Source organism: Cyprinodon variegatus, unplaced genomic scaffold, assembly GCF_000732505.1.
Source record: "Cyprinodon variegatus isolate N-32 unplaced genomic scaffold, C_variegatus-1.0 Scaffold427, whole genome shotgun sequence".
In the NCBI taxonomy this organism is placed as follows: domain Eukaryota; kingdom Metazoa; phylum Chordata; class Actinopteri; order Cyprinodontiformes; family Cyprinodontidae; genus Cyprinodon; species Cyprinodon variegatus.
The window spans coordinates 725,105-736,326 of record NW_015150880.1 but is presented as its reverse complement, the minus strand read 5'-3'; the positions used below and the strand labels follow the sequence as shown (position 1 = coordinate 736,326).

At 36.6% G+C, this 11,222-nt stretch overlaps 1 protein-coding gene across 1 annotated transcript in view; it reads left to right on the top strand.

Moving 5' to 3' along the window:
* Positions 1-1,115: 1,115 nt before the first annotated feature.
* The window catches only part of cntn5 (contactin 5), a 66,410-nt gene continuing 56,303 nt past the window's right edge, over positions 1,116-11,222 (top strand). The window contains exon 1 of the mRNA XM_015388533.1: positions 1,116-1,213. Within this exon, the coding sequence (XP_015244019.1) occupies positions 1,116-1,213 (98 nt within the window). The remainder of the gene's footprint in view (positions 1,214-11,222) is intronic.

Sequence of the window (11,222 nt, the reverse complement as noted above, 5' to 3'; positions counted from 1 at the left end):
CAAAGACTCTGGAGGAAGCGTAAAGAGGCTCTCCATCTAAGTTGTGGTCCCAAGCTAATTTTCCACTGTCAGTGAAGATTAGGGGAGCCATGTCATTTGCTGGCGTTGTGACTGTGTGACTTAGCTGTCTACCAGAACATTTTAGAGCACCTTATGTTTCGCTCTGCTGATAAGCTTTACAGACATTCTGATTTTATTTTTCCAGATGGACTTAGTACCTGTCAGCCTCCAAGCAATGCCAGAACAGGTTTAATGACCATGAAATCACTTTGCTTGGTTGGCCAGCAAACTGGCCAAACCTAAACCCCCGGAGAAACTATGAAGTATTGTCAAGGGAAAGAGGAGAGACACCAGAATCAACGCTGGAGATGCCGAAGGCCACAACTGAAGCACCTGTCATGAACACCTTTGTAGAACCACAGGCCCGTCACCTCCATAGCACACTACATTGATGCAGTAAATCATGCGAGCCCCAATCAAGAGTGCATATACTGTACAGAACACGGACAGCGGGTAGACCTTTCTGTAGAAAAACTCCTTCTGTTGGAATTCAATTGTCAGAGAAACTGAATTTTTGATTAGAACTTGTTTTAACTCGAATCATTAAACTCAACAAAACAAATTTTAATTACTTAAGTTCTGAGCACTAAAGAAATAAACCAGAATGCATAATAAGCCTAGAATCATGTTGGTTGTTGAAGCGCCTTTAGATAAAACCTGCTTTTAAGTTTTAAGAAGTTGTTCTATATTTGTAACAAGTGCAGCACAAGTTAATGAATTTAAGATGAAGTCTCAAAAAGAACACTATGCAAACCAGGCCATATGGTGTGCAGTGTGTGCTTTTCATAATGTAGGATTTGACGTACCATGGAGATTTGTAGAGACTTATTGATAAGCTGTTTTTACTCGGAATACATTTTTTTTCTGCAGGTTTTGCATAACTGCTCTTTATGTTTTTAACAAAAAAAATGTCATTGCTTAATAGGTTTGTTTAATTCTTTAAAACAAAAAAGGAAGGAAGATTTTCATCTGGAATGAAAGAAAAGATGGAGGCTAGCGATATATGCTGGTTTCTAATATCTTGAATCCTTCTTTCTTAACCTTTTCCAGGTGTCATGGGTGAATATGAGCCCAAAATTGAAGTGCATTTCCCCACATCTGTAATGGCTGCCAAAGGAGTGACTGTCAGGCTGGAGTGCTTTGCTCTGGGAAAGTAAGTAAAAACCTACAAAGTGCATGGAAATTGATAATTGTTTTATTAATCACCAGAAGGACTGAACTGCAGCCTCTCATATCTAAACATGAAGATCCGTTAGATAGCGCTGCCTTGTCTTATTCTCTCCTCTTTCTGAAATTGCATTATTCCAATACCTGACTGGAACAAGGCACATCTTGACTGCAGGCAATACAGTAGGTTAAGTGAGTGTTGAGAAGTGCAGCATCAGGGCTCTGCTATTAGAAGGCATGTTAGTGCAATAGTTGGGTGGTAAGAAGCCTGAATGGGGAATTCAGCCCCAGGGTTCCCTGGGTTCTTATAATTGAAAGCCCTAATGTATCCATGCTTCCTGGTTGCTTTTGGGGTCTGTTGAGAAAGAAAAGTAAAGCTCATATTAGTTTTGGAAAAAAAATAAATAATGGTCACCTGCCAGAACAGAGAAATCTGTTTTATCCATAGAAAAAACACCCACTTATACACTATACGATATTATTATACTATGTTTTTTTGCTGTTGTCAAAAGAGAACCAATATGTTATTTCGTTCACTGCGGTATAAATCAGCACAAATCAAAATGGGGTTTAATGTTTTTTGAAGATCATACAATGAATCAATCAGGAAAACGTTATCTAAAGAGTACTTCTCATACAGCCCAGTGTAACTCTTGGTGTTAAGGTTTAAAACAGATGGGCAGGCATAAAACTACAAGACAAAAAATTAAAAAGATCAACCTAAATAAAGACATTAAAAACAGAGTTAAAAGACAAATTTAATAAAAAGGATTATTCAATTACCGTTGAGAAAGAGGAGACTTTAGAAATATAAATGTGTTGATTGGTAAAGAAAGAGATAATAAGGAAAACTCTGAATGTGCAATTAATTATTATTCAATCCTCCTGTTGAATCCTTTGTAGATCCATCATTCACAGCAATCCTTCTACTACAATATCTCTGTACTTGGTTTATACATTTTAAAACTCAGATGTTTTCTCTTTGCAATTTATCTTAATCCCAGGCAGTTTGAGAAATAGGTTTTAATGCCTTTGAATACCACCTATTTACTGTGGTTAATATTATGTCTGGGCTTTGAGTGGACCATTTTAACATATGAATATATGTTGACATAAGCTACTTCACTGCAGTTCAGAGTGTGTGTTAAGTGTTTTTGTTCTGCAGAGAGAAGGAATCACATCCCACTCTTAGGTTTTAGTTTTTTTGTTTGTTTTTTTTTTTTTTTTTTTTTCAGCCTTTAAAACCATTGTGTGTTCCAGGTTTCCTGTCTCACCCTACATATTATCTATGGCCAAAACATGTTTGCATTTTAATCAGTTTGACTGGAACTCCCTTTTCCACATTTTTGCAGGAGATGTTCCACATTTCTTTGGAAACTTTAAAACTTTACACACACACACACACACACACACACATATATATATATATCTATATAGATATATATATCTATATAGATATATATACACACATGCACTGCAAAAACGATCTAGAAATAAGTAAAATGTCTTAAATTAAGTTTATTTAGCCTTAATGTCAGCAGGTAAATAAAATCATCTGCCAGTGGCAGTATTTTTACTCTTAAAATAAAATAATTAGATATTATGAACTTGAAATAAGATTACATTGTCAACGTGTATCATTTACCTCCTCAATTCAAGAAAAAATGCACTTATTTTAAGAAAATAAGTGCAATTTTGTTGTGTGTATATATATATACATACACATATATATATAGTGCCTAATTAAATCCTGTCATTCTGACAGATTCTCCCTCCTGAGATCTAAATCATGGTAGCTCCTCCAGAGTAACCAGAAACCTGTTGGTTGCTACTCTGATAAATACCTGTGTCTGGCTGGTCAGTTTACGACAACTTTTTTGTGGTGGATTTCCAGTTGATCTTCAATAATGATGCTGTTAGATGCTGTTTAAGCTCTTTAAGGAGTTATTTTTGTACAGCTGACAAGCCATTCTTTGCATCAAGCAACCTGAATTAGGTTTACTATGGTACCGTCTTAGCTTTAACAACCTTTACAGATGACTAAATTGAATTTGAATTTGTTCCAATAAAAAGCCTGAGTGGATTTAAAATAGTTATTGTTACTTTGATTAGTTGTTTTGTAAATGAAGACACTGAACTATCATCTCCCATTGTTAAGCATTTCTTTTTAAGGTGAGCGGAGGTTTCTGACTTTCTGCTGAACAGCCAAACAGCTTCTGCTCCTGCCTTTTGCTTTGCTCATTGAAGTAATTTTTGTGTGATGGCTTTCAGTCCGGCAATGATCTCACGGAGTCCCTCATGTACGCAGAGATGAATGATTCATCAATGCACCAAATTAAGACATGCCAGTCTTTATATAGCCCTGAAAATGAAGTTAAAATGGGTTTGCACCACTGTTGATCAATATGTATGATGGCACCACTACACTGCAAGGGCATGAAAGGCTCTTTGTTTATTACTGCCAAAGCTCCTTAATGATATTGCCTATTTGATATTTACCAGTGACTGCGCTTTGGGAAGCCATTTTCAAGGTTAAAGAGAACGGGAGAAGGATTGAAGTAAAAAGGTGGAGCAAAAAACAATTCCTTTTTTTTAAGAGTCTGATTTCAGGACATCAAGCAGTGTTTATCTTTTAAAGCTGCTGCTGCCATTAATATACAGTGGCACTGAGATAGTTAGGGATTGCTACCTGAATGGCATGCTGTAGTTCTTTCCTTTGGGATTCAGTATATACGACTGAATCTCAAAGGAAAGAGCTAAAAACACCATCCCAGAATATTTGCTCAAAAACCGCATAAGGTAGCAAAAGTCTCCATGAAGAAGCATGAAAGGACAAATAAATGTGTGACTAAAAACTGATAACGCTTTTGCTTTTTTAAAATTAAATCCAGTGGCCTCCTATATTTACCATGTGGGATGTTACTCCTTAAAAATAATTTATGTTAAGCAATTTCACCTCTAACACAGGTGCTACTGTAGATCTTCAAATATTAAAGGTATAGTGGAGGATTTTCGCAAAGTTTTGAAAAGACCCGTCCTCTCAGCTTTTGACAAAAAATGCACATGCAATTCAATTCAGCTTATTTATATAGCGCCATTTCACAACACAAGTTATTTCAAGGTACTTTGTAGTTCAACCAGAACATACAGTCAAATTGATTCAAAGTTTTCTATCTAAGGAAAACCAGTTGATTACATTGACTCATTGACTCAAATACAATCCCTCACACTAAGCATACTTGTAGCGACAGTGGAGAGGAAAAACTCCCTTTTAACAGGAAGAAACCTCCAGCAGAACCCTGTACCCACTCCTCAGAGGGAACGCCGTTTAAAAGTTCCATTTGCGTCGCTCATACAGGCTTACTTTCCAAAAGATTTGCAAGTTTCGCACTATGTCAGACTCGCCACTAGCTACCTGTGGACGAGCAAGTAGGACAACTTTATGTAAACATATCACCAAAATCATTGACAATTAGAAGGACCACTTATTTTTTATGATCCACCTGGAATAAGAACATCCTCCATTTTACCTTTAAGGCATTTGATAACTAAAGTCTGTTTTTTGCTTTGATAATTCTATACGCTTGGTACGTTATGGCTCTGGTATTTTCTTTCCCGCAGTAACATATTTTCTGGGAAAATAAATACTTTTATTCACAAAATTTTTGCAGTCACGTTATTTTACAGTTAGACATTATATAATAAACACAATTTGGTTTCAAATGAAATTTATTTATGATTATTCACCTGACCTGTTCATTTTATTGAGTCTCAATATAGTTTTTATTTAACCACTGATATAATCCCTCATACACATTCCATAGAGTGCATAATGTACCTTTCTCCTCAGCCTTTCATAAATCATACCCTGGGACTCATATATACAGGCAAACAGATTTAATTGAAAAAAAAAATGGAAGGAAGCTGAGGATGAGCATCTGAGGAACAATACTTCTCCCTTGACAGTTAGAGCTGCTTCCAGTCTCTGATTTACAAGAGAAGTAACATGTCGGACTCATAGGATACACACCAAATAAAAGGGCTGACCTCTGGCTTTACTGATAAATATTAGGCTTTAGTGGCTAAACTACATTATAGAGTATTGAGAAATAAAATTCTAATGGCTGAACAAATAGAAAGAAATGAGTAAAGTCACTCTTTGTAGCTTAAGATTGAGGTAGCAGTTCCATAAATGGTAATACTGAAGGTTTTTTAATCTGTAATCACCATATCTATAAAATTGATTTGTAAACAGTCAAGATACCCAAAGTCACAGAAAAATTCTGTTTTCTAGTCTTTCAAAAGTGACTTTAAAAAGTGAAATATTGTGTTTCCACCTTTATTTTTGCACACACTGAAGTGCAAAGTTTATTGTGGTTCAAAAAGTCTTGAATATGTGAGTTGTTACACATTCAACCCACTCATTCTCTTAAAGTATAATATTCGGCATTCACTGGGTGCTTTTATCTAAATAGCCATGGAGTAGTTGTTATACTTTTGGTTTTAGTGACCCCAGTGGGAATCAACCTCTTAAATTCCTCCAGCTTCTGTCCTCTTTCAGCGATACAGGACCACATTATCAGCAGCATCGGAGAGTGGCTCTTAACGCGGCCCATTCCACACACTTGGTGCTGTGGTTAATGTGCTTTAAAAGTAGTTGCTGGTGCTGATATGCTACAGGTAAGATGCGTGTTTGTGTTTTATCGCTTTACTCCTTTCATAATGGTTTAAACCTTCCGAATTTGGAGTTTGCTATATCAGCTACATTATAAGGAATTATCTAAATGTGAAGCATGTGGCAAACCTATTCTCAATTACATTGTGGTGTTAGACTCAATTTTAAACCTTTTTAATGAAACAAGTCCAGATGAGGGCAAAGCAATTTTGTGAAATGGTAATTAAGATGTAATCGACAGTGCCTGCCTATGGGCACAGACCTAAATTGAAAACTCCAAGACCTTACGTCATCTCCAGTGTAAAACGCATTCACACTGTCAGAGATGTTTGGTTTGTACAGTCTGAAAGAGCAGAATGACCAGAGTGTTGGATTTTCTGCCAGCAGCTTTAGTGGATACTGACATAAAGGGTTTCTAGCTTTTAAAATGAGTGGGCCCATTTTCTCTCTCTGCAGGTCCCAGGGGCCATGAGCCTGTACAGTCCTGGTGCTCATTACTCAGCCTCCAAAGAGAAATCTTACCATGGACTCACAAAGATGCCCCGTTATGTTCCAATCCCTCAAGTTCTCTATAGATTTCCTTTGCTCTCTCGCTTGTTGAGAGTTTAGACAGGGCAAAGGTCTCCTGAGTTGTCAATTAGGAAGTTTAATTTGCATTAAAACCACTCTATCCCCATTTTCTTTGTAGTGTGTAAATCTTCATTACACAGCTTTAATTTTATTAGACATAGAGAACTCTAATTTTACAATTCTTCAGCCCTCGCTAAAAACTAGATTGTTTTTCTAGGTTAAAACCTTGTCTATAAACTAATTTGAGCCTATGCCAGCCAAGGGTAATTCACCGTCCTTGTAAAAAAACCTCCAGGATGGAATGTTTCCATCTTGGCTAAATGATTGATGGATACAGTGAAGGTTTTTCATGTGGTGTCATGTTTCCATCTTTCAGGGACCTGTCAAATCCATTTGTCATACATAAGATGACTGATACTGAACACATTAAAGGGCTTTCTCCCTCCACACGTGGAAGTCATCCGTCATGTGAATCTGCACCTAAAGTTTTGACAAAAAAAAAAAAAAAAAGATGGATACGGATTGTTTCAAAACTCCATTTGTCACATTTTTATGAACCGTCTCCTTGCGTTACAGATTTTAATAGACTTCAGGTGTATGTTGTTCAAGGTTGATAAAGTTCAGAGATTAAGAGTTGTCTTTTACACTGCTTGGAAATGAGCTTGCGTACTAAAAGATGTTTTTCTTATTTTATTATTGGTCTTAGATTTTTTTTCCAAAAACAATCTAGTAAAAACATTTAAATAAAAAAAAAATAAAACATAAAAACACCTTCCCATCCACATGTTAACCCCATTTTTATTTGTTCCATTTCAAACAGCGAAACCCAGCAGGCCTTACTATTATAAGAAGTGTAGAGTCAAAAAATCACCTTAATAAATACTACCTCACAACACGAAAAAGCTAAAGGATCTTTAAAAGCAAAATAACATGCCCTAATCTAAATCATTTTAGGAATATATAAAGTCATTGGACCCTGTTCTGTCTGGCACGGATTACAACACCTTTCTAAGGCTTTTGGACTGAAGAGAAATTGCTTAACATTCCCAGGGGTGACCTTCCATATTAACTCTATAGAGCATATAAACACATAACCTAGGGGTCATGAAGGCAGCATGGCCAGCCAGACTTATTGTATTTATGCCGCGTAAAGACATCTCCATCTGAAAAGGAGCAGGTGGATTTAAAAGGCGGGACTAACGGAGTCTGTGGAAAGTTTACAAGTAATCAGATAACTATTGATGGGTTTGATAAAAAACATCTCTTAAAAAAAAGAAGAAGAAAAGCTCTTAAAACAGCAAAATTGTTCTTTCAGAAAACAGCAATTTGGCTGTTACAGAAAAGACCTGGTGTATTTTGGGCCCGCCATCGACACTGTGATTGGTCCAGTCTGTTTTAGAGCAGCGAGTCTAACTGGCTTAGCTATAACAAAGGACTCCAGAGCAACATATACAACAATCTACATTTAACATGCTTTTTTCTTAGGGTCACAACTCATTAATTTCAATTTGACTGGATGATCTGGTTGTATTTGAAAGTTCCTTGAGATGACGTGTTATGAATTGGCGCTATATAAATAAACTGAATTGAATTTATAATTATCATAATTTTTTCTCTTCTTAAGACTATGGAAAAATATTCTGTGCACAAATAAAACAGAATTTGAATTTATAGATAGGTGTTTATCCCATTAGATCTGTGTAAAATTAAGTGATTTAAGAGATCACAAGCTTTAGGTCACTCTTGCAGGAAAATGCTGGCTTTGTTTCCTTAATTGGATTGATATTAGTTTGGACAGAAAGAACAATATTTAGAACAGAATTTATATAGGCACAAAATCAAATAAATGACCATGAAGTGTTTTTTTTTTAATGCATTTTGATGTGTAGAGTTGTAAAACCCCGCATAAATGGACATTGTGTTGGTTGTGAGTCATTTGGGCATCCAAAATGGACCTGCATCCGGTTTTAACAGCACTTGAAACATTAATGCTCTTCATAACTAGTCTACAGATTAAGTAACACATGCTTTTGCTGTTCCTGCATTAGAAGATGAGAGAGAGCGGAAGGAAATTAACATCCCTCAAAGTGCTGTGCTGCCTCGTGTTGCCTTGATTTCCTTCCTCCACACCTACAGTATGCACATTTAGGCAGGTTTGCCCCAATCTGAATGATATGATCAGAAAAAAGGGTTTAGATTGACTTGATTTAGATAGTGTCATAAACCACCTCCCTCCTTTGGAATACAATTTCCTCCATATAAGCCATCAAGCTGTACAACTCCTCACTTAGAGGAAGGAGGAGGTGAAAGGAAGAGGGACAAGGGTCAGCAGCCCCCCTCCTTGGACTCTTGTGCAAAACATTACCTATTGTCACTCATGTGCAATAATCTTCTCTCTCACTGTGCAATAACATGTGCCAAGTACTGTGTAACTTATTTATATGGTCAGTACATCTCTGCAGGGCAAGTGCAATATTCTAAGTCAACTACTGTGTAGTCTTTCCTTAGCTCTCTACTGTGCAGATATTTTTATATTCAAATGAAACATATTCCAGGATATTAAAACTTTTCTTATGCTGTTTTGTACTATATACAGTCTTTTTATATTGTCTGTTGTATTTTTATTTTTAATAGCATCCTGCTTTAAAGCTGCTCTTTGCACTCTATATAAGCTACAGGAACTAGAATTTCCGTAAGTTAGTCTACTGTAAGTCTATATAAACATTCCTATTTATCCTGGGTCCATCAAAATTTAGGCATTGAAGTCTAGTCAAAGTCCGCACCTATAATTCCCTTTAACAGGCCAGACTTCTGTCGTCCTGTGGGAGTGAAAATAATATATTTCTGCACAGGAGAGTGGACGGAAATTCCTCCACATCGATGTAAAAGACATTGCTAGTTATCAAAAATGCCAAGTGGCAGTTGTTACTGCCGGACAGATGTTAAGTTTACACCTTCATATCCAGTAGAAAAAGGTTGGTTTGGAAAGTGTTTTTTACCTTAACTGAAATTAATATTTGCATGATGCATTTTGTAGGGGTTCTAGGTATTTTTGTCTGGTATAAAAATGTGTTAGATGATCAGCAACATGTTAGATAAGAATAGATGTGGCTAAAATAAGAAAACAGAAGGAATATAAGAAATCAATTTGAAACTAAACTGTTCTTTCATAGCACTATACTGTCTAGTGTCTAAGCCTGAGCTGTAAAAATGCAGGTATTTAATTAAGTTTCTGCTTTGGCAAGTATTTTTGTCATTATTGACTCACATTATTGACAAATAATCAAATAAGTTTTTAATTTGCAAAATGTTAGACATCCTAGCAATTGAATTATGATTGTAAAGTGCATCAAGAAAGTTTTTGAAAGAACATACTGCTCGTTATATTTGTTCATACAGTCTGCTGTACTCCCTCAGGATTAAGTACGTAACCACAGTGACTGAGTCTAATACAGTGAATACAGTCTAATGTGTCTGCTTTCAATTCCTGCTGTATATTGTGTACAGGAGCAGGAAGTTTGAAAGAGACAAATGCATCTCGTCAATGTGTGGTTACTATATTGGATTGTCCTGCGCAATTTCCCAGATGGAAACATTTCAGTTTGAGGGTTTTCAGGCTGTGTGAAAAGCTATTTGCATCTGCCACTGTCTGCCCATATGATCTGAGAGCCTGGCGTCTGGAAGATCCTTCTGCAGCCATGACTTGATGAAACACATTATATTGCAATCCTGATACTCTTTCTGAACCTATCTCAGCAGTCTTCTCTCATCCATTTTATTTGCTGGGCTTGTCACATTCAACCATAAAGTGAACAAATGTTATAAACTTCCTCCTAGAAGCAGCCTATGTTGCTCGGGCCCCTAAATCTGACGTGTGTTCTATTATGCTTTTCAGGGCTTTAGCTTCTTACTAGGGTATTAACCCTGTTTTGCAACAGCAGCTCAATGAGCTTCTATAAACTAATGAAAGTGTGAACATCCAAATAATAAAAGGGAAATCCTCATTCACAGATTAAAAATCAAACTTTGTTGATATACATACTCTTCTAATGACTTTCAGGAATTTGCCCTGCTACCGGAGGGTTGTCAGTTCAAGCCCAGGCTCCAACTTTCAATAACCTTTCAAGGTTATTGTGTCCTTTGGCATTTCCTACTGATTGTGATCAGAGGGCCCGGTGGCACCTGTGTACGGCAGGGCAGGGCAGCTGCGGCTATGACGTAGCTTCACATAATCAGTTTGTGATTGCATGAATGGGGGATGGATTGAATGTAGTTTAAAGGGCTTTGGTCAAGTCTCCTGACTTGAAAAAGTGCTATATAATTAAAGATCATTTATCATATTGCGTACACTTACCCTAACCTTACTGGCACATACCTAACCCTAAACGTAACCTAAAATCAATTCACACCTTCTCCTTAAATGGACAGCACCTTACACCCCTGCAGACTGTAGAGGAGCTGAGCAAATCCTTTAGTAACACACTTATACACCCTATGTGTAAAAAGGAGCGCTACCACATGTAATTCATCCCTGCTGCTATCAGACCTTACAATACACTGCACTATAACATGGTTTTATAACTCTAATAACTTATTTATCTATTTAACAAACCATAAAACCACACTTTACCTGCCAGCACTGTACTGTACATAAAATATCAACATATTCTTATGAGGTGCCCCCAGGGACATAAATCAGAATTAACTTGCATATACACATATTAAATTACACTCTTCCATATAATATACT